Below are 24,600 nucleotides of genomic sequence, written 5' to 3'. Positions count from 1 at the left end.
AATTGCTTCACAATACTGTTAGTTGCTGTTGCACAACAAATCAGCCATATGCATACACGTCCCCACATCCCCTCCCTCTTGAGCCGCCCTCCCACCCTCCCTACCCCACCCCTCTAGGTCATCACAAAGCACTGAGCTGATCTGTGCTGTGCTATGCTGCTGCTTCCCACCAGCCAACTATTTTACATTCGGTAGTGTATATATATCGATGCTACTCTCACTTTGCCCCAGCTTCGCCATCCCACCCCAGGTCATCAAGTCCATTCTCTATGCCTACCTCTTTACTCCTGCCCTGCAACTAGGTTCATCAGTACCATTTTTTTTAGATTCTATATATATGCGTTAGCATACAGTATTTGTTTTTCTCTTTCTGACTTACTTCACTCTGTATGACAGACTCTAAGTCCATCCACCTCACTACAAATAACTCAATTTCGTTTCTTTTTATGGCTGAGTAATATTCCATTGTGTATATGTGCCACATCTTCTTTATCCATTCATCTGTTGATGGACATTTAGGTTGGTTCTGTGTCCTGGCTATTGTAAATAGTGCTGCAATGAATATTGTGGTACATGTCTCTGAATTATGGTTTTCTCAGGGTATATGCCCAGTAGTGGGATTGCTGGGTCCATATGGCCATTTTTGAGGCTCCAATAGATTGATTCTTTAAATCATCTCAACCAGTCATATGCTGGCAGCTCTAACGGGGGAAGTTCATAGTATATTCCAAAGTCTAATGTAAACTACTTCTGAATTACCCAGTTCTCTCTTACTGATTTGTAATTGATTGCCAGTGAGGCCAAGATCATGAATTTGATGCTTTTATAGTCCTTGACTTCATAAAAAAAAGAAAATCTCATTCCAAATTGTCTCTTAAGGCACAAGAAATAGTACAACATTGTAGCTGGCTTATTCCAAACCATCAGTTTTGGGGAGGGCCTCAAAACATGTTCTTTTGATGGTCAATTAGTAGCATCTCCTTCATATAAGGAAAGCAGCAAAAAATTATTTACTCAAGAAGAACTACAGAACTGAAGTTTACAGTGGTATTAGTACCTATAACACATGAGGAGGAGTTGGACTAGCTGGGAGTTCATCTGTCAACACCAAGGAATTCATAATATAGTTGATTCTGTTGTACAGAGCCACTAAAACAATTTTAGGATACTGATAGGATAGGGATATTAATACCACTATCCTTTCTGCCCACAACACAAGTATTTTATACACAAGACTTTATTAGAAGAGAATAGTCTATTAACAAATATTCAAAATTTTTCTTTATTTCAGAACTGCCTTTATGTACAGACATCATAAAAAAATGCACATACACTGGAGATTTTCCAAGGAATTGGAGCTGGAAATAAAAGTTAAGGGCAACTAGGAGAACTGAAACTGTCCCCAAGAAATTCTGAGGATCACGCTTCCTTAAATGTCCTTGATAACCTCTTCAAGTTCTTCCTTTGTGAACATGTGGAAATTCTGGCCAGGCTGCACTGTGGCTAGCTGGAAAGAAAACAGAGAAGGCTTAATAAGCTCGGCTCGATCACCCTGCTTATAGCCCCAGCACGGTCAGGAGAAGTTGTTGGTGACACAGCTGTTCACTAGGAACTAAGGGATCTGCTGTCCCAGGGATATCCTTTCCAGCAGCAGTTCCTAAAATAGCTGTCTGACTCCAAAATAAAAATCTTCTTGACCAAATTTTCTATTTTGAGGTTAACCCACCACATAATAGTTAACCAGATGCCTGGCATCACTGTCACTTCTTGAGGTTACTTCAACAAGGATCACAAAAGCAGCAGCAAATTGGTGTCAGTAGTTTTTTCTGTTAAAGATTCCTTTAGAAATATATTAAAAGCATATTCACACACTTGCAAGTTGAACTTGTGTATGTGACCTTGGTATACTTGCCCACTCTGTGCCTCAATTTCCATCAGTAAAATGGGGATAAAAGCACCTAACTCATAGGGTAGTTGTGAGGATTAAATGTGTCAATCCATGTAAAGTGCTTAGAACAGTGTCTAGACATTGTAATAAGCACCACATAATTAACTATTATTGGTGGGTATTATTTTCTCTAAAACTGCCCATATGGTAACTTAACAAGAAAAACATTTGTTTTGTTTTTTTAAAAGGACTGGTGATGAAAAGATCTCATTAACACTGACCATAGGAAATCAGTTACCACTAAAGATATTAGTAATAACCAGCAGTCCAGATTATAATGTATTTAAGCAATAAAAGACTAGGGTCAGAAGATGGTTAGTTTCAAATTTAACCAAACCACCAGGTCTTCCATCATCTCTGCTGACAACATAGTCCCATGTTTTAGGGTAATACTGAGGAATAGGTGCCACTTCACTTTTCCCTTTAGCTTTTGTGTTTGTTTGAAATGTCATTTCCTTATATTACCTTTTTTTAACTTTAAAATTAAACATAATAGGGCATTTTTTGAGTAACATTCACTATTGATATTTAGTATAATTTGAAAACTGCCAAAATTAGCACAGCTCAGTTACATAATGTTTATTATTCTCTGCCTCAACTACAGGTAAAATTTAGAAGAAGACTACTACTGCACATCTTAAAACACCTGAAGATCTGGTCTGGGGACAGACTAAAAAAAATGTTCTCTCAAAGCCTGCAGTCTCCACTAGATTCTCCTAAAAGATCTATCCAATTACACGAAATATTAGAAGAGTCCCAAACATATTTGTAAAATGTATGTTAAATAATTTAGTGATGTCCATATAGACCATGAGTTCTATTCCAAGGAAATTAAAATATATAAATGCTTTTCTTAAGGACATGAGGACAGAGAGATACAAAGTCAATAAACCAGAGAAGAGTGAGAGCCTATAGAGTTTATTGTCAAGTCACCCATGGCTCACAGGCTAGTCCTCCCAAACCATTACAGGGCCTAAAAACCAGAAACTGGGCAACTCTGAATTAGAACAGTCCTATAGAACCAGGCTGCAAATCAATACTAATAGGACTTAAACCAAATACTGCCTTCAGGAAGGTACCCATCACTAGATGAGTAAAAATAACCCCTTGCCATTTACTTACATAATCTATATGAAAGCTACTTTTCTATTTATCTCATTTTACTTTCTTTTTTTAAAAATACATTTATTTATTTATTTATTTATTATTATTTTTGGCTGTGTTGGGTCTTCCTTGCTGCACGCAGGCTTTCTCTAGTTGCGGTGAGCGGGGACTACTCTTCATGGCAGTGCACGGGCTTCTTTCTCATTGCGGTGGCTTCTCTTGCTGCGGAGCACAGGCTCTAGGCGTGTGGGCTTCAGTAGTTGTGGCACTCAGGATCAGTAGTTGTGGCTTGCGGGCTCTAGAGCACAGGCCCAGTAGTTGGGGCGCACGGGCTTAGTTGCTCCGTGGCATGCAGGATCTTCCTGGACCAGGGATCTAACCTATGTCCCCTGCATTGGCAGGAGGATTCTTAACCACTGCGCCACCAGGGAAATCCTCACTTTACTTTCAAAAAACCTCTGTGAGGCAGGTAAAACAGATATTTTCTTTTATTGATTTGATCAATAATTAATTGCTAAGCACCTGTGTACTAGTTACAGTTGTACAAGGCACTAGAGATCCAAACATGAAGAAAGTCTGTCTTATTTACTAAGAGCTCTAGACACCAAATGCTTTTAAAGTCAGGTAAGTGTTACAACAGAGCCAAGCATACATAAAGGCACAAAGGAGTAATCTAGGGGGAGTCCAGGAAGGCTTCAAGGAGAAGCAATCTTTGAGTTGTATCTTAAAGCACTACAAGAATGGGTCAGTCAAGGAGCAGAGGGCAGACTGAATATGCAAATGCATAAATGCACGAAACAAGATGATGCATTTGCAAAACTGAAAGTAATTCCAAATGACTAGAGCAGAAGTTGCATATGTGATGAGATGAAATGGAGAGGTAGCAGGAGTTCAGAGCTCATACAGAGATAGTGTATTAAAGTGTTAAAAAGTACAGGACCGGGCTTCCCTGGTAGTGCAGTGGTTGAGAGTCCACCTGCCGATGCAGGGGACACAGGTTCGTGCCACGGTCCGGGAAGATCCCACATGCTACGGAGCGGCTAGGCCCGTGAGCCATGGCCGCTGAGCCTGCGCGCCCGGAGCCTGTGCTCCGCAATGGGAGAGGCCACAACAGTGAGAGGCCTGCGTACCACAAAAAAAAAAAAAAGGACAGGACCCCAAATCAGACCTGGTTTCAAACCGTGACCCCACCATTTACCAATACTGTTACTTTGGGCAAGGTCTTGCCTTCTCAAAGCCTCAGTTTCCTCCTCTGTAAAATGGAAGTAGGAATACCTATCTCATAAGGCTATTGTGAGGATTAAAAGATAATTGCATGTAAAATTAGCAAGGTACCTAACAGGTTAAACATATGCCTTAAGAAGTAGTGAATTACTATGACATGAAAAGAAGTTTGGAATTTATCTTGCAGACAGTTAAGAGTCAGAAAAGACTTTTTACAAGTGGAGGACAATTGAGATTAGATATGCAATTTAGAAAATCCACTTCAGTAGCACAATGGCAGGGGAAATGGAATGAAAATGAGGAGGGTAAGGCTAGAGGCAGGAAGACTACCTAGGAAATCTCAAAACATACAAGGCAGGAGAAAAATGAGGGCCTGAACAAGAGAAGGCCCTAGGAATAGGCATGAAGAAGAGGCACTGATATGAGAGTTATTTAAGGAGGCAAAGAAACAAATCGGTGAAGGCAAAGGGAGGTCAGAGTCTTCCAGGTTTCTGCTGTGAATGACAGGTTCACTGAAGGTGTCATCAACCAGAATTAGAAATAAGGGAAGAGGAAATGGTTTTCAGGAAAAATGATGAGTTTAGTTTTACAACTGTCAAAAATTTGAGGTGTCTGCTTCAGAAAAGGTCATATAAGAAGTCTTAAAAATGACCATGAAATCTGATAAAGAGGAGTTATGTTAGCAAGGGGCAGTCTCAGGGAAATAATAACAGAAACCAAGGCAGTGATTGAGAAATAAATGAGCGCGAGGCAGTGAAGACAATGAATACAGATTCATCATCTAGCAATTAAAGGTTAAAAGATATGATGAATGGAATAGCAATAAAATGTAACAAACTCCTGAATTTCAAAATTATTAAGTGAAAGAAGTGAGACACAAAAAGAATACACACTGTAAGATCCATTTATAAGAAATTCTAGAACATGCAAAACAAATCTATAGTGACAAAAAGCAGATCAGTGGGAAGGAAGTGACTAAAAAGGGGCATGAGGGAACTTTTGGGGATAACAGAAACGTTCTGTATTTTGTGGTTGCGGATACAAGGGTTATACCTTTGTCAAAATTCACTGAACTGTAAACTTAAAACAGGCACACACTACAGTATGTACATTATGCCTCAATGAAGTTGATCTTTTAAAAAAGGATACTAGGTAGAGAGAGGGGTTGACAAAGGTGGGTTTTGCTTTTTTGTTTCTCTAAAGATGCAACTTGGAAACTTTCCCTTTTTGAGGGGAAGTGGCTGTTGAGGAGAGGCTGGTGACGCAAGGGACAACTGGAGGAGCAGGGACCTCAAAGAGATAGAGGAGGGTGGGCTCTAGAGCAGTGGCTCCCAAATGCCTGACCTTCTTAGGCTGAGCATCAGAGTCACCCAAGGAGATTTCACAAATAGAGATTTTTGATGGACAGCCAAAGACTGATGGACAGCCAGGTTTGGAAACCATGAGTTAGAGCTTGGAAAAGTGGAAGTGCCCCTGTGTTAAAGGGAAGAAAACTCTAGTCAGGGATTAATGATAGAGCGTGGATGGGACACACACCTGATGCTCTCTTCAAAGCAACACTGTAGTTGCACTGAAACTGAATGAGCTAAAAAATATCTTTGAAGTTTTAGTTGAACCAAGCAGGGCTTAGAACCTTCACTGTGAGATCAAAAGAGCTACATGTGAATTACTCTGAGGTAGCAAGGAGATAGTCTTAGTGGAAATGCCAAGACCCTATCTCATTCAGTACCACAGAAAACAAAGCACAAAAGGAACTGACAAAATCCCTCCTAAGGGTCAATATGGGCTATCGTTGCATATTTTGCGCCTCATCATCTCAGAGACTGGCACGAAGGGGAAGCATTTTCAAATCTTTGCTGAGGTGAAAAAACAACTATTTATGAAGTAAGTTTTCCATTTCCATTCCATAACCCCCTCTCCCCATGCCTGCTGAAGAAGCAAGCCAAACACCCCTCCCGCAGCCCCAACCTCTCTCCAACTCTTCTCAGACCTTCCCACCATTAGGCCAGCCCCTTGTTCTGGTGCCCAATTTTGCCCCTTTCACTGCAGCCTAAGGAACCGGGCTCTATTGGTGACAGATTGACAAACAATACTCTCCAGTACTCTCTCCATTCTTCTGCCCATAACCAGTCAATCCTTTGCCAGAGATTTATCTAAATATACATTTTCTCAATCTATGCTGAGTATAGCTGAAAAGTATCCTGGTAAGTGCTGATTGGTTTAATTACTGATTTGTGATTCCAGCTTCAGTTGGCCTTTAAAATTTTTTTTTTTTTTTTCCTTCCTGCGGTACGCAGGTCTCTCACTGCTGTGGCCTCTCCCTTTGCGGAGCACAGGCTCCAGATGTGCAGGCCTAGCGGCCATGGCTCATGGGCCCAGCCGCTTCACGGCATGTGGGATCTTCCCAGACTGGGGCACGAACCCGTGTCCCCTGCATCGGCAGGCGGACTCCCAACCACTGCGCCACCAGGGAAGCCCTAAAAATTTAATTAAAGTATAATATACATACATACCATGCCTCCAAGGGTAACCACTATCCTGACTTTTTACAACAACTTGTTTTGTGATTTCAGCCTCAGCTAGCGTATTTTAATGTGACCCAGCAATCCTTTTACTCATCCCTGTCTTCCCTTTTCCCTATCCATAATGACGTTTCCAAATATTTTCCATTCCTTTTAATTTCACTGTTGCATTCACCCACCTTCAGCAGATGATCTAACAATCACCAGGGAAATATAATACCTCTCTCCCAGTTCACCTCCAAGCCTGCCTTAACTTTACTCATCATTACCTCCCATCCTGCTGTCTACTCTTAGGATCCTAAATAAGGGCATTCAGAATCTGGTCCACGTCTCTCCAGTGTCATCTCCCTATCTCACATACATCTCACACTCCAGCATTCAGATAAATCCCTCAGAGTCCCCTTTTACGCACAACGTTATTTTATATGTCCTGTTCCCTCTTCCTGGAATACCATTCTCTTCCCTTCTCCTAACTTCACCTCTTCCAGTAAGCTTTCCTAACGCCCCAGTATAAGTTATATGTTCCTGTGTCAATCCATTCATATTGCTATTACAGAAGTATCAACCCAAGCTGTTATTATCTGTATGTCTTCTATACTACTTAATGGGAACTGGATTTTCTGTGTCTGTATCCCTGGCATCTACATAGTACCTGGCATGTAATGGGTATTCAATATAATGCTGAATCAATTCTATTTTTCAAAACCAACTCCTTCATTTGTACCATGCCTTCTCTCTTCTAGAACTTTTCCATCACTATCTAACTTCCACTTTTCTTTTTTTTTTTTTGGTGGTACGCGGGCCTCTCACTGCTGTGGCCTCTCCTGTCGCAGAGCACAGGCTCCGGACGCGCAGGCCCAGCAGCCATGGCTCACGGGCCCAGCCGCTCCGCGGCACATGGGATCCTCCTGGACCAGGGCACGAACCCGTGTCCCCTGCATCGGTAGGCGGACTCTCAACCACTGCGCCACCAGGGAAGCCCTTAATTCTTTTTACATTTTTCTATCCACTACTTGCTTCTCAGACTATAAAAGTATTTTCAAGTCTTTCCCCATCCTTAAAAAGACAAAAATCCTTTTCTTTAATGCTGCCTGCTGCTGACATTAATTACTTCTTGAGAAGGCAGCATATTCTTGTTTTGTCCACTTCATCACTCCCTTTTATTCTTTAACTCACCAAATTCTGGCTTCTGCCATACCACGTTACTAAAGTTGCTTATTCACAGGATAATAACTTCTTGAGAACTGAGCATACAAAAATGTTACTATCTTGATCTTCAGCAATGAGAGCTATGATATCTGAATAAAACAGAAAAATACCTCTATGTTAGTTGCATTCAGCTTCTCCTCCATTACTTGTTTGAGGATTATGAGTGAAGATTTGATGGCTTCTTTCAGTGTCATAGACTTGAAACAAAGAGGGCAAGAAGAGTAGCCATTAATTGTACATAATCTCTCCTTCCTTCAAAGATTTCCCCTATATCTCCCTGAAGAAATGATTTAGCAAATATTAATAAATCAAACATCTCAATAAGTACAGTGCATTACAAGTATCTCCAGAATTCAGGTAAATGGTAAATAAGTAGAGTACCTTTATTCAGAGAAAAAAAAGTCTTATTTTGAACCAGAACAAAGTTACCAACTTTAATATGTTAAGTGATCTTTGAAGAAGGGGAAAGTTAGACTTCTCTAGTTATTGTCTTTTGATTTAGAAGCAAGATAATATTGATGATATCCTGTGAATAATAATTCCCAAATAATCTAGAAGGTAGCCCAATGGTTTAGAAAATCTGCTCTTTGCTTACCCCATTTTGTATCTAATTTCCTGCACACGTAAAAGCAATACTAGAAGTTGATTTAAGCAGGCATCCCTGTATGAACCACCTGAATGACAAGTAGGGCAGCCTTCAGCCACTACAATGAGTTACCCCAAACCAAGGCTTCCCATCCCACAAAGATAAAAAGCACCAAATGCCCACTTGCTTGGAGAGCCAGACTAGGAAATATAAACTGCTAAGTAAAGCTGTGAAGATAAAGGATAAACAAATTGTGGTATATCTATACCATGGCATACCACTCATCAATAAAAAGAAACTACTGAAATGTGCAAAAATACGAACGTATCTCAAAAACAGTACGTTGAACAAAAAAAGGCAGACATGAAAATACAAACTGTATGATTCTATTCATAGAAAGACCAGACAAAACTAATCTACAACGGTAAATGTGCCTGAAACGGGGGAAGAGACTGACTGGAGAGGAGGCAAGCATTCTGGGGCAGGGTGATGGAAGTGTGCTATATATATATGTATCTATTTTAAATTATTTATTTATTTATTTGGCCGCGCCGGGTCTTAGTTGTGGCATGCGGTATCTTTTAGCTGCGGCCTGTGGGATCTAGTTCCCTGACCACAGCTCGAACCGGGGCCCCCTACATTGGGACCGTGGAGTCTTAACCGCTGGACCACCAGGGAAGTCCCTATATTTTGTTTTAAGTGCTGGTTACAAGGGTGTATACAATTGTCAAAACTCATAGAACTGAACTCTTAGGTCTGTGCATTTTATTTTATGTAAATTATACCATGATTTAAAAAAAAGATAATAGAAGTCGTGAGAATGCTTAATTACCTTGTGGTAAACTTCTTGCAAGGAGCTCTGGGCACCCTCTGAGGCAGAGCCAATCGCTCGAGCATCACACTGTACAAAGGTTCCAGATGGGTCCATATGAAACCTGCAAAACCACCAAAAAGAAGAGGATTAAAATGCTTAAGAACGGTGGCATTTTATGTAACAAACGTCTCACTAAAAAATATAAATGCTTGGCCCTGCAGCCAGGAAATACCGAGGCACAAATCCAAAAGATGTTCTATGGCTGGAGAAACCAGATCTTTTAAAAAGTGTTTAAGAAAACTAATAATAATTTCCTCAGGGATTTAGAAGAGAAGTATGTATAAGAATACTTTATATAGAGAGTATATATAAATATGATACTTATGTATGCCTATCTAAATACTATTTGAGGACAGGGATCAAATCAATATTCCAAAGCAAGGCTCAAACACATTTTGACTACAGCAACAAAGTTACTTCTAATTTCTTTCCAGAAATAGCACTGATTCCAGTAGAGGAGTTCTTCATAAAATCCCCAAATTTGTTTTTGTGTAAGCAGCACAGAATCAATGAACTTTATAGAATTAGAAGCCCTTCATTTTTACAACTCTACAATAATCTTCTCACTTGATTTAAACAACCAGTCCCATCCCAAATGAAAATAATTCTCCCAAAAAGGAAGCAGGAAAAAAATGGCCAAATGGTACTTACAGCTGGGGTCCTTTTTCATCAACTCCTCCAAATAACAGTGCTACTCCAAAGGGACGAGACTAGAACCAAAAAGCAGGAGGTATTAAGATAAATAGCTATGAAGTAGGGGGGCGAGAAGAGACAGGAAAGACATGTTCTGAGGACAAATGTCATCAGTTCCACAGGACAGCAAGAAAGCTTCGCACAAGCGTCAAACTCACCATGGCACCTGGATCTGCATCTTCTTCTCCAAACTGTAGAGCCAGATTTGACACAGCCTGAGTCACACTCTCCACTGTCATGGTCTCATTGTAGGTGAACCAGTGGTTCTAAAAGAAGAGCAAAGCATGGTCTACCTTTCGTAAGAATGGCATTAAAAGTAGCCCACCATCTCACCACACACATCCCTTTGAACTGTGGTTAAAAACTGAATGCTCAAGCTCTGGTGTGTTTTCCTTAACATTAAACTCAAATGCTCGGGACTGCATGAGAGGAAGAGAAATAGCTCTGGAAATAAAGTTATATCAAAAGGACTCTAAGCAATGACGACTTTTCAAGGGAGAGGACTGCTCCCTTGAAAAACAGAGTTAACCCTTCAGAGCACCAAATCTAGTCTTTTCACAAAGTGAAGGCTAATAGCTGAGTGCCGCTTTCCCTCAAAGGCCCTATCTTAGCATTCTGTTGGAGTTTAAATTAAATGACTTATTCTTACATAAGTACTGACAGCAAACCTGCAAATAAGCACAAAAAAAATTTTTTACCAATCAGATATTTTTTTCTTACCAGTCTACTACTCTGTAGGCAGCAGGAGCTCAGTTAAAAAAAAAAAAATCAGTATTCCTAACCAGCATTTATCACCTGGTACATATCATTACTCACTACAGGAGAGCTGTCATTTGCAAGCCTAGCTGCAAAGGCAGTTGGGGTGAGAATTCCTTTAGCTATTTCTACCTCTTGCTATGGTGCTCCCACAGAAAGTCAATTAGGGAACAGAATACAGTGCAATGCTTGCTTTATATAAGGCAAGTCAAAAAGAAGCAAGAGACTGTCAGCACTATTTACCAGGGCTTCCTCAAAGCTGCAATGGTTGGATGGCTAGACTCCAAGCCTCAGAAAGTTGTAACTAGGGATTCTACCCAAAATCACTCCCAAGAGCTACATCTGATATTAACACAGATACCTGCAGTACAGCCCAGGCAGTTATATCATCACTAAACAAGGAACACAAGCATCATGGTAAAAAGGAGAGATGATGCTAATTTTACCTGTGTCTCCACTCTGGCTTTATCAATTAAAGTCTTAGCATCAGCAATTAGCCCACTCATGGCACAACCTGCAATGTAAAAGCAACAGTGACCCGATAGCCAAATCCTTGTAGAACTCTTTCATCCACTCAGGAAATACTGAAATTCTGGAGTGAAACCATGGCAGCCATTCAGCAATCCCATAGCAATATACCTAAGAGATTAGATGGGAAATTATCTACACTGAACACAAGTATAATTATATCACTAACAAATAAAAACCATTCATAATGAAACAGAAGTCTAGCTATTAAGGTAGGAGACAGAGAAGAGCAGCTACTCAAACATGAATTTCCACACGTTACATCCTCAAGCATTCCTTCAGCACTCTTTGGTAGCCCGTGATGCACTTTCAAACTAAGCAAGCACTAACAGTCCAACAGGAGAAACAAGGGAAAAAAAATAACTATCTCACTATGAGCTACAATGGAAGACCCTAGAAGAAAATCAAGTCTTTTCACTTTCTGACCAAACACAAACTAGTTATATGAGAGATGGCCCAAGATGCCAAGATTATGGATGTGACGTTACACGTCATGACTCAAATCTAAATTTCCAGCCTGGGTCTCACTCCCACATTTCAGACCTATAAAGCCAAACGACTCCCTTAATATATCTACTTGGATATACCACAGACTCAACTCATTTCCCTTCTAGGCTCCATCTTTTTCCCTGGCCCTCACAACCAACTGAATCCCAAATTCTATCAATTGCTGTCTGATTAGCCTGTCTGGCATTAGTCCTTACCTCTCCGTCTTCTGGCCACCACCTTGGTTAATCCTTCATTATCTCTTTATTTGGACTATTAAAAAAATTTCTGACCTGGTCTCCCTGCCTCCAGTCTCAGCCCCCTTCACTGTACCTTCAACACTACTATCAGAATGGTCTTTCTCAAATCCTAATCTGATCATATTTCCTCAGTGCTCAAAACCTTGGCAATGCAAAAGGATCAAGTTCAAGCTCTTTAGTGTGGTAAAAAGGACTTCCACTGTTTGATCCCAGACTCATTTCTTGCCACATTCCACCTGCCAGTCATGCCAAACTGCGTGTGCCAGGGTATTTTATATTTTACACCACCACAGCTTTGCTCTTCTATTCCCTCCGACCAGAAAGCTCTCCCCTGCTACACCCAGACACTTATTCACTTGGTAAACACTTCCTTATCTTTTAGAATTCAGTTCAGCTCAAGCATCACCTTTATGGAATCCTTTTCTGAAAACCTCACTACCACTGGCCCCAGGGAAAACTAATTGTTTCCTCCATTGTACCCCTACTAAGCATATACTACAGCCTTTCTTAATACCTACTTCACTTAATTGCATTGACTTATTTACATATCTACCTCTGTTATTAAACTGTATGCTCCTGGAACACACGGGGACTATGTCTCATTCCTTTGTGTGCCCCTGGTGTCTAGCACAAAGTCTGGCACATAATAGGTTCTCAATTTGTTGAATGAAGTGACACTGACCTACCTCCAAAAGGTAGATGGCTTCAGAGAAAGTAGATAAAATGTTCTAATCTTAAAAGACTAAATCTCAGTTTCTGTATCTATGAAAGAGATAATGTCAAGCTCCCTGAGTCACTATGGCATTTGATTCTGACGCCCTCAAGCAATTAATTATTTTACCAATGTTTCAGTAATTAGATGACTAGATAGGTTAAGTAAATGTGGGCAGTCAACTAAAATGCCATGCTATAAATAAGTAGAACTACTCATCATGCTACAATGATGCCAGAAGCCACGGCAGGGGAATTTAACAGGGACCCAAAAAAGGGAGGAAGGGAAGGTGAGGGGAGATAGACTGAAATGATAAATCTGAAAACAGAGGAAGAGTACCGATCTGGGTCAAAGTCTATCATCCTTATACTCTCTGCACCTTGGTCACTCTGAAGATCTTTAAGAATTTCTCTTTGCTTAGTGGACACCCCTACCTTCCCACACAATCCTCTGCTCCAGGTAGCCTCCTAATGTTATGCATCGATGAGGACCCAGCCACCATAGGGAGCTGGCCTATGATTCAACCTTCACATATTTCAATAACCATCACATTTGCCAAGTATAAATCTGAGGGAGAAAGGAACGTCTGGGAGTAGGTGAATCCTATAACTGCTTCCTACTACCTATATTATGCACAATGGCCTACTACCTGGAAAATGATAACTAACAAGGGATAAGATGCTCACCTAATGAACCTCCCTTGAAACATCAAAGAAGACTGATTAACCCAGGCAAGATCCTACAGAACAGCCTTCTCCTACTCCTTACCTATGTGAGCATCAATCTCTACAATTTTCTCAATGCTGCTGGGCTCCATGAGTGGAGAGGTAATTCTCTTCTCCACAGCTAGGCACACACCCTCTGATGTCTGGATCCCAATGGCTGTAGAACCAAGCTAAAGAGAAACAGGTTATGGTTATCATATAGAAGTCAAAGAACAATCTCACATACTCACCAGGAATCTCTCTGTATATCTTCACATGATAGAAGCTTCAATCAGCCATATCTAATACACAGAGAAAATAAGGAGCACCCTAATAATGTACTATTCCTGTCAATGGCAAGAGCACTGATTTACAGAATTTTGTGCTTCTAAAGGGGAAGTTCAAGGTCTTGAAAATGTCCGGAAAATGATCAACTCTAATGCCAGTTTTTTGGAGAGGGGCAGATTCTAAAGTTCTAAACATAGAGGGCAAGAAGTAATACAACTCTAATGTTTTTTCTGGACTTGGTATCTTTTTACCTCTGCTACCTTGATCTATCCGAAAAGGTGATATCCCTCAAATCTATGTGACTCCAGAAAAGTCATTTACTTAAAAAAAAAAAACAAAGAAAGAAAAAAGAAAAGATAAAGAAACACCAACAACATAAAAATATCTTTCAAGGTCACTAGCAGTCTACAATATAGCTTGATTTCATCTCTCCATCTCCATGTCACCATCCTAGTCACCCACCCCTCTTTGTCTCAGTTTCCTTATCTACAAAAGGGGGATAATAACAACAATACCTACACATCAAGAGGGGTAAACACACATACATAAAATGCTTAAAATGGTAACTTGTACGTAATAAATGAGCAACAAATGTTAGCTATTTTTTTATATGCCAAGATTACTTCAATAGCCTCCTTAGTCTATCTTTAATCTCTCTCTCCCAATGTATCTTTCATATTATGGCCTGACTGATACAATAAAATACTATTTTCATTATATTTCTCCTTCTCTAAAGAATTAATATCTCTCTATACTGCCTGTAACATAAAATCCAAGTAAAGCTTCCAGAGTCCTCAAAACCTAATCCTACTTTACTCTTCCAACTTTATTATTTACCATTCTCCAGCAAAATCCCTCAGGTATAGCCAAATCCATTTTCTCATGCTATATTATCCGCTACCCTTGTTCTGCCCATGCTGTCCCACCTGGAATACGCTCCTCCCTTTGCCTATCCAAATTCCACCCATCATTCATAAAGGCTTCCATAACTATGCGTGCTCTCTCCTCTAAATAATCACTATATTTACTTACAGTAAATCACTATATTTACTTAGTTCTACAAAGCAATGACTATCAGTGTGAGCATCAGATTCCTGGAGTCTGTTATTGCAAAGTATTCCAAAGAATTTCATAAATCATTGTGCATAACATGCTTAAAACGCATGCAGACTGAATGATCATGTCTCTTACATATATGTATTATTTTTCAAATGTGTAAAGTTGTGACTTTATTTAGAAGTGTTATTAAATATATATACCTGCTTTTCACTGTATATTTTCTTAATGGTACATGCATAACTACAGGAGATAAAATGTCAAAGAATTTTATGTAAAAAATGAGTGCTCTTACTTCTAAGTAAAGGTGTAGACTGAATACATACATTAGCTCTACTCCTTCTCCAAGCCTTAGAACAGGAGATTAAAAGGCTTAAGCGGGGACTGGATAAATCCACTAGGACAAAGAGTGGACAAAGACACAGACACAAAATTTTAAAGCAAGAAGATGGGTTAGTGATTACTTACTTAGCAAACCTGAGAAATCCAAATCCTAAGCCAGTAGTAAAGAAAGTCAAGAAACAACCTGATTTCTATCATAGGACCCCCCAAAAAGGGAATGGTGGCAACAAGGACCTCTGGAAATAGAAACAGAACAGCTAAAAATTATAAAATTAGTTCAACGTTTGCTTAAGAGACAGATTTCCAGATCTCTTACCCTACGTTGTAAAGCTAGATGATGGCCCCCACTCCCACTCCTGTAGAAGACTCTGGAGAGAGTAAAACAGAGGGTCTCTAGATTGGGGGATGCCACCATCGAAGGCAGAGTACTACAGGAAAACGGGAATTAAGTAAAAATTGACAAGTTTAATGTTAAGAACCCCAGCCTTCTTTCCCTGCTCAGCTCTCAGAAGTGAGCAGGCAGAAACACCTTCAAGGCATGAAATGAGAAGAGGCAGTTTTCTCTAGAGCAGTAGTTTTCAAATTTTCTGACCCAAATCTACATTAAGAAATATACTTTATATCATGACCAAAATACACAAACAGGTACAAAGAAATAAATATAATAGAAACAAAGTTTCATGCATAAAAGAAAACACTCACCAATACTATGAGCAAAGCATTCTGAGATCTACTGCTCCAGTCTACGTCAAAAAGAAATGCTCCCATGACCTACTAAATTGATTCAGTGCCCACTAATAGGTCAAGATCTGCATTTTAAAAATATATATCTCTAAAGAATCTAGCTTGTTCAAGGGGAAAAAGAAATCTAAAGAAAAAAATTTTTTTTAGTCCTTGAAAAAGGTATTTTCATCCATAAAACAAGAACAGGACACTAATAAGAAAAAGGAAAAAAAGCAAAAAAGCTTGGAAATTGAAAATACTTTCTTATGAAATCATTGGAGAATGGGTTCTACCAAATTGAAGGAATACATCAAAAAAGAAAATGACTTGCGATCTAACGCAAGAGGGAGTTAAAGAGAGTTCCTAGGATGATGATGATAGAAGAGCCTAAGTATACAGCTGTGCAGCAGGCCCAGAGAACCAGTCCAGATTAGAGCTGGTCAAAGGCTCAAAGATTTCTTTAAGAATCTTTCACAGGATACTTAATGTGCCTGAGTGTTTTGAGAGGATATACATAAGTTGGAGAGACCTTGGGGATGAATTATTGATATTTATATACTAAATTAGGCAAAATTTTTAAAGAGAATTACAAACTCCCAGGAAAACACTATTGTGCAGAAACAGAAAAACAGCTCAGGTATGAAAAGCATTTACGTAGTCTTACCAATAGAAATGTTGACTAATGATCTAACAAAATTATGATAGATATGACATACATTGAGAGGGTTGCCCTATCTCTACCCCAGTAGGAAACTGTATATCTGTGTGTCACTGGGGGCAGAAGTCGTCATCCTTCATAATGAAAAGTCTGTGGATAATACCTAGGTGAAAAAAATGTAAGTCTGTGTTCCTATCTTAGAGATATGGAAGTAAATGCCAAGAAAATTAGCTAAAAGACTTTAAAATGTTGCATCTGAGAAGCTGAAGATAAAGAGGGGCAGGCTCAGGGATTTCTGCTTTTGTTACAAGGTTTATAAAACTATTTTACCTTCTGACTAAAACTACATGCACGTATGCCTTAAAAATACAGTTGACCCTTGAACAATACAAGTTTGAACTGTGTAGGTCCACTTACATGTGGATTTTTTTTTTCAATGGTAATACAACAGTACTGATCTGTGGTTGGTTGAATGGGTGAATGAGGAACCACAGATATGGAGGGCCAACTATATCAATAGATTATAGGGCAATTTTAGACTGCTTGGAGGGTCGGTGTCCTTAACCCTTGCCTTGTTCAAGGGTCAACTGTAAAATAAAAAAGTCAGAAACCATTGTCAGAGAATTTAATTTGGCACTTAGTTGTCCTCTAATTGTTTTGTGTATAGTGTATTGATCTTGAATCTCCAACTGAACAGAGCAGAACAGAATTCATACCTACTTTGTAAATTTTTATTTATTTATTTATTTACTGCTGCATTGGGTCTTCGTTGCTGCGCACGGGCTTTCTCTAGTTGCGGCGAACGGAGGCTATTCTTCATTGCAGTGCGTGGGCTTCTCATTGTGGTGGCTTCTCTTGCTATGGATCATGGGCTCTAGGTGCATGGGCTTCAGTAGTTGTGGCATGTGGGCTTCAGTACTTGTGACTCGCAGGCTCTAGAGTGCAGGCTCAGTAGTTGTGGCTCACAGGCTTAGTTGCTCTGCGGCATGTGGGATCTTCCCGGACCAGGGCTCGAACCCGTGTCCCCTGCATTGGCAGGCGGATTCTTAACCACTGCGCCACCAGGGAAGTCCCCATGCCTACCTTAAAATTTTATCTAGCAGAGTTATTCTCAACCGAGAGCCATTTTACCCCCTAGGGGACAACTGACAAAGTCTGGAGACATTTCTGGTTGTCACAACTGGAGGAGTGAGTGCTACTGGCATCTAACGGGTAGAGGCCAGGGATGTTGCTAAACAGCCTACAATGCACAGGTCTGTCCCCCACAACAAAGAATTATCCGTTCTAAAATGTCAATAGTCCCTGTAATTATTTTGTGGAGGAAGTTCTCATAGCACAAGAAAAAATTTTCAACTTGTTCAATTTGGCCTCCAACTTAAATAGCTTTCTAGAACTTCCCTGGAGGCGCAGTAGTTAAGAATCCGCCTGTCAGTGCAGGGGACACGGGTTTGAGCCCTGGTCCGGGAAGATCCCACATGCCGCGGAGCAACTAAGCCCGTGCACCACAACTACTGAGCCTGCGCTCTAGAGTCCGCGAGCCACAACTACTGAGCCCACGTGCCACAACTACTGAAACCCGTGCACCTAGAGACTGAGCACCACAATGAAGAGTAGCCCCCGCTCGCCGCAACTAGAGAAAGCCTGCACGCAGCAACAAAGACCCAATGCAGTCAAAAATCAACCAATCAATTAATTAAAAAATATAATTTCTATGCTTCTACTCCAAAAAAGGGTCAATATTTTGAGACAGGCTATTTTACAAAATATATCAAGATAATTTTCTCTTGTACATTATATTTATACCCAGACATTTCAATATTACGATTCTGACTAAACTCCACCCCCACCCTGGGTTGGGACTGGGGAGATGGAGGAGGGAAGAAAGGGAACACTTGAACTGACTATGTATTATTTATTTAATATAATTCACTAGCATAGTAACCAATGTCCAGATGCTCAGAATAATACAATAATTTTGACACTGTCACAGATTTCCATTTCTTCCCCCAAACCTAACTCTAAAAGGCACTCTGCTCCCACCTCTGCTGGCTATATCTCACCCATGCCATCCATACAGCACCTCTACGTGATAATTTCTATTTGTCAGCCATTTTCAGTCATTTCTCCAGCTCCTTTCATACTACTAAATCCTTATAGTTATCAAATTGCTTTCACATTGGCTAAGTTGCCAAGACAACAACAAGGTTGTTTCAACACCTAGGAGTATGAATTTTTACATAGGTTAAGCAGCATACATTAATGGCACTACTCCATCCTAGCTCAAACTAGGGCTACAGAGATCAGATACTATCTCGTTATCTCTAAGCAACGTGGAAATTACTAGCACTAACGGGCTTAAGGAGAACCAAAAAAACTGAGAATTACTCTTCGCTTGCACATCTGGATAGAACTATTACCTTAGCTGAGGCGCAAAATAAATGCTACAGCTTGGAATTGTGATAATCTCATCATAGTAACATATGGTTTAAATATAGGGCACACATGATTAGAAATAGAAAACAGGCACTTTTTGTAGCTGGCCCATCGTTTTCTGCCCACTATCTACTACAATGCTTCCACCTTCACTTCTATGTCTTCAACTAAGAATCTTCTTTGCCCTTTCCAGATTCTCATACAACTATTTTCCCCAATACACTCTTTCTAGAAGAGGTAACTTAGAGGGAAACACAATAGTTCTCTTCAAATATGTGAGGAATTGCCTTATGGAAGAGGTTTAAACATCCTGTATGGTTCAAGGGCAAAACTAGGGCCAACTGAAGGAAACTTCAGGAAGCTAGACTTTCAATTCAATATAAGGATAAATTTCTAAACCATTATGAACGATTTCCAAACAGAATGAGCTATCTAGTGAGAAAATATTCTGTCACTAGATCTATAAAAACAGAAGCTGTTTGGGGATGCAGAGGTGATTGAAACAGAGTGAAGAGTTGGACTAGATCAGTGATTCTCAACCGTTGCTAGACACTAAGAATCACTGAGGTAGTCCTTAAAAATACTGATGCCTGGACCTTATCCTAAACGACCTAATTTAGATCTAAAGCAGAATTTAGATTATCCATAATCCAACAAATAGAAGATCCCACATAAGTAACTTTAGTATAAATAGCTTACTTTCTAACTAATTTTTTGAATACTGGTTTGAACTATTCGATTTTGTTGTTAGATTACAGGACACATCTCTTATTCAGACCCAAAAATGTCTAGTACAAATTGACAAATTTACCAACAAGAATACAGGTGATCAGTTAAATGATTTGTTCAAGATGATAAAATATCTCCCAGGTGCTAACTCAGGAATTCTAGACCCCTTTCTTTATAGCCAAGAAGATTATAAACACAAACATGTCCTTCCAACCCCACTAAGAAAAAGCTACTTACATAACTATGAAGCAGTTATTTGTTTAAAAAGTTCCAAAGTAGTTGTTAGGAATGGGATTGAAATTGTTATACAAATGGTTAATTGTGCCCAACACTGTAAATCAACCATACTTCAATAAAAAAATAAAATTAAAAAGAAGGTTAACTGTGGTTGATTAAAGGGAGATAAAGAACATTTTCTAAAGGAATAGCTAAAACACATTTACTCCAAATGTTCTGCCAGCAAAGTACTAAGTTGCCATGAAATTTCAAAAACGACCCCACTTGATACTATACCTTGATAGCCTCAATGGCATATTCCACTTGAAATAATCTTCCTTCAGGAGAAAAAGTATTCACACCCCTATAATTAAAAAAAAGAAAAAAGAAAAAGGTATTAAAATTGTCAGAAAAAATAAGCATAGAGACACTAAAGTCAAGTTCCTTGACATCTAGCTCAGATGGCTACAAGATGTGCACACTGTCTTTATGCTCCTTTACCCACAACAATCTGTAGCTGTTTTTTGGTACACTAACAGTTTTTCAAGAGAATGGAACCTATACATAGAACACCTCTGCCCCACTCCCAAAGTATCTTCAAACTGATCAAATGAAAGCAGGTGACTTTCTGCCTCTATCTTGAATCAATTTGGAATCCCTCTGGTAAATTCATGCCCCCAAACTATCAGGCAATTCCTAAGAAAATGTGCATTTATCCTTATCCTCTTCCCATTACGTGAATTTGATGTTAATATCTTACTTTTTAGTAAAAGTCAGCCACAGGGACATTTCTCTATTTATTTGTATGAATTAGTATTGTTATCTGAAAAACAGACTGAGATCTGTTGCAGTTCCTAAAGCCTAACCTAGTTAATTCACTCAATACATTATACATGCCAGACTGCTCTTCTCCCTTAAACAATTCCCAACCTTTCCTTGCTCATCTGTTAGAAATCCCTTTGGAAAAGAAGCATCATGGTCTTAGCTATAAAAGCTTTCCGCACACAATGGACACTTTAAGAATATTTGAACAAATGAATGAAAATAGTTGTGCTCCTTGGTTTATGGAGTCTGGAGTTTATAACGTGTAAGATGATATAGAGCAGTGTTTTCAAATTTGTTTTATCAAAACCTCTTTTTTTAAAAAAATAAATATTTTTAATATATATATATATCCCAAATATAAAACAGATAATAATACAAGTTGACATTTACTGAATATGTACTATATGCCTGGCACTGTTGCAAACCTTTAAATGACAACACACTTAATTCTCAAAACAATCCCATGAAATAGTATTCTAAAGCGATATTACTTTAGAGATGAGGAAGTTGAGACATAAAGAGGTTGACTAATTTGCCCAAAGTCACTCAGCATATAAGAGGCAGAACTGGAATGAGAATTCAGGCAATCTAAGACCAAGCTTTCAACTATCAGGAGTCAAAAGAGAATCTCACCATTCCAGCCTCCCATTTTCCCCAGAGGTACTATCCCTAATGTCATTTAAAAGGAAATTTAGGACTCTAAGAAACAGCTTTTAAAAATCACTGAGAGGAAAGTCCGAGGGCAGAAGACCTGGGATTAAATTCTAGTTCTGCCACTTACTAACTTTAATTTGCTCAAATGAAAAAAAAAAAAATCTATCCTGCCTCTGTCATAATACAATTGGTATTGAATTGCACAGATTATGAAAGCACTTTGTAAAGTGTAAAGTACTGTGTGAATACGAATACAGTATTTTCACCCTAATTCAGGAACTTTATCCTGTTGAGGTATTACTAAGTCTTTCCTAATGTGGGCTCTGCTCTTGGCCCTGTTTTCAAACTTTCTCTGGGTTATTTCATTCATGTCAAGCACTAACTACTTCCAAATCTCTATTACCAGTTTGACCTCTTTCCTGATTAATCTGAAAGCCTCCTGAGCATTTCCATTTGGATATCCCATTAGTGCCAAACACTTGACATTTTCCAGTCTGAAATATACAGTCACCCTTGCAAAATCAGCTACATCTCCTGCCATTCCTACTTCATTTTTACTTTAAAACACCTCGCATCTCCCAGTTCCCCAAACTATAAAGTTCTGAACGATCTGACTCACTCCTCCCTTTTTCCCATAATTAACAATATGCCAAGTCATATCAATTCAAATCAGTTCCCCCCATGCCCCCCACACAGTAACTCTACACTCCCTTCCATTCTCAATGCCCTCATTACCTTTCAACTATTTTAATAGCCTTCTAACTGGTACTGATTCTCTTTCCTCTAATCCAGTCAATTAATCTCTATACAACGCAATTATGATTATGTAACTTCTTAAAATTATAATTTATGCCACACAGATGCCTACAAAATAAGACCCAAACTTCTCAACCTCATATTAAAAACCATCCAGTATCTAGCACCATAGTGTTTTCCCAGATCTCCCCCCATTCCCATATGTGTATCATATGTGCCAGCAGACTAGAATTTTCACAAACACTATGTATGCTTTCCCACTGCCCCTCCTTTGTTCATCCTATATTCTCTGCCTCAAAACTATTCACTCTCACTCTCCATATTTATTAAAACCTTACATCTAAGACTCAGTTTATTTATGTTTTTTAAAATTTATTTATTTATTTAGGCTGTGCTTGGTCTTATTTGCAGCAAGTGGGATCTTCATTGCCGAATGTGGGCTCTTAGTTGAGGCATGCATGTGGGATCTAGTTCCCTGACCAGGGATCGAACCCGGGCCCCCTGCATTGGAAGCGCGGAGTCTTAGCCACTGAACCACCAGGGAAGTTCCTAAGGCTCAGTTTAAATATCAGCTCCTTTTGAAGTTTTCCATAATACCCTAATATTGAATGCAATCTCTCTCGTCAAACTCCCATAGTGTTGATTTGAGCTTCTCTAATGACATGAACACATTTCTGAATTATACTATAGTTACTTTTGTAAATAGTTCTTTAAAGGACAGTCTCCCATATGAGAAAAAGGAACATGATATTGTTCACTGCCATATGACAAGCATTCAAGTACCTTAGCTAAGTGAATAAAAAAGGACTGTTTTAGGCATTCTTTAGAAAGATACAAAAATGAGTAACACAAAGCAGTTAATAAAGATGTTAAGTAAATGATCACAAAAACCTTAATAAAGGTTTTCTGATAAGAATAACAATTTCCATCATACACACCCCTTACTCAAAATTATATCACCCAAAGATGATTCTTTTCAATGCTCTGGAAGCTAAATACTGACTAACAAAGTTATTTTATAGGACAGTAGGAAAAGGAGTTCGTTTTTTTTTTTTGTTTTTTTTTAAGGAGTCAGTTTTAAAACCTCACATACATCTTCTATGAGTCAGTAAAAGGATTTTTTTCTTAAAGTGGTAGTTCTAACTGATAAAACTTTTGACAGGTTCAACATATACTTGACAAGAAATGCAGCTTCTCAAGCCATCTAGTACAAAGAAAACATCTGCCTTTCCTGGCTTTAAAATTTAAAAAAAACAATAGCTATGTGAAACGTAACTGATCAAAACAGAAACTGAAAGTAAAAATGTCTACAGCATAAGTATGTACAATTTAATATTACTTAACATTTCCAAGCTCTGAAAGATTTTTTGTTTTATACAAATACAACCACCTCACAGCTTTGATTTCAAAAACAGATCTGGCTGCAACACACATTTAAAGTAACTTGCTTTAAACTGTTTAAAAAGTCAGAAAAGCTTGGGTCTAGTTGAATCAGCATGATGACAAAACTCTTGAGAACACTCTAAATTCCAGTTCCCATAAAATCAGACACCATACACTATATCTGGGCGAAGCTGAGACTTCCTTCGCGCTTCTGCAGAAACTATACATCACATCACGCCCCATTACACCTCAATCAAAGGAATGGCTGCTCTGTTCCCACAGCTAAGAAACGGAAAACGAGGTTGTGCTCCTAGAAGGAAAAGGGAGCTGAAATGATCAAACCCATTAAGTGATCTCTAATTGCTTTTTCTTCCAGGCACACGTTTACATTTTTAAAAAGGCAGTCACACTCAGCACAAAAAGATGAAGGGGAGAAGGGGTGACTCCTGGCCTTTCCAGGTTAAAGGTCGGAGTCGCGGCGCGCCAGCCGCCTTTCCCCAAGCACAAAGCGGAGCTTCACGCTTCCGCACCGACTTCGGACCCAGCAGTGACTCAGCGGTAGGACAAGTGCGGCCGACAGGCGCAACTCTAGCCTGGGGAATCACAGCGGGCGGCTGGGGAAGGCGAGAGATCCCCGGGCCGGGCCAGACTCGGGATCCTGGGGCGCCCCCATGACACGGCAGAACCCAGGCCCAGACCGGGCCCCGGGCCCGCCGACCCGTAACTTCCACCCCATTTCCCCCAACCACACAGACCTGTCGTACTCAGACCGGGTGAGAAACATGGTAAGGGCAGGAGAAAGCGGCAGCGGCCACTCGGGGATTCTGAGGGCCAAGACGAGTCCACCTGCACCCAACTCACCCACACCGCCACACAGCCAAGTCTCCGTTACCAACTGCGCGTGCGCTCGCAACCCCTTCAGCCCGCCCTC

The 24,600-nt window shown here is 39.7% G+C and overlaps 1 protein-coding gene across 2 annotated transcripts; it reads right to left on the bottom strand.

Moving 5' to 3' along the window:
- Positions 1 to 1,263: 1,263 nt before the first annotated feature.
- PSMA5 (proteasome 20S subunit alpha 5) lies at positions 1,264 to 24,590 on the bottom strand. 2 transcript variants are annotated; one of them, XM_073810003.1, is made up of 9 exons: positions 24,531 to 24,590; positions 20,349 to 20,415; positions 13,671 to 13,797; positions 11,363 to 11,430; positions 10,319 to 10,426; positions 10,119 to 10,177; positions 9,426 to 9,528; positions 8,118 to 8,204; positions 1,264 to 1,507 (listed from the first exon to the last, which is right to left on the bottom strand). In XM_073810003.1, exons 3-9 carry the CDS (start codon positions 13,717 to 13,719, stop codon positions 1,430 to 1,432), a joined length of 552 nt encoding a protein of 183 aa, XP_073666104.1. In that variant the 5' UTR covers positions 13,720 to 13,797; positions 20,349 to 20,415; positions 24,531 to 24,590; the 3' UTR covers positions 1,264 to 1,429. The 2 variants fall into 2 exon arrangements, with proteins under 2 accessions (XP_073666104.1, XP_004328504.1); XM_004328456.4 differs by having other exon boundaries at positions 24,425 to 24,557.
- Positions 24,591 to 24,600: the final 10 nt, after the last annotated feature.

This window comes from Tursiops truncatus, chromosome 1 (genome assembly GCF_011762595.2).
Source record: "Tursiops truncatus isolate mTurTru1 chromosome 1, mTurTru1.mat.Y, whole genome shotgun sequence".
In the NCBI taxonomy this organism is placed as follows: Eukaryota; Metazoa; Chordata; class Mammalia; order Artiodactyla; family Delphinidae; genus Tursiops; species Tursiops truncatus.
Note: the sequence above shows the minus strand (reverse complement) of the source record. Positions and strands in the feature narration are given on the sequence as shown.

Coding starts and splice junctions, on each gene's coding strand:
- PSMA5 (XM_004328456.4), bottom strand. CDS start 24,453: ATGTTTCTCACCCGGTCTGAGTACGACAG. Junction 20,416..24,424: donor ACCCGGTCTGAGTACGACAG/GTCTGTGTGGTT, acceptor TTTTAATTATAG/GGGTGTGAATACTTTTTCTC. Junction 8,205..9,425: donor TGCAAGAAGTTTACCACAAG/GTAATTAAGCAT, acceptor CTTTGTTTCAAG/TCTATGACACTGAAAGAAGC.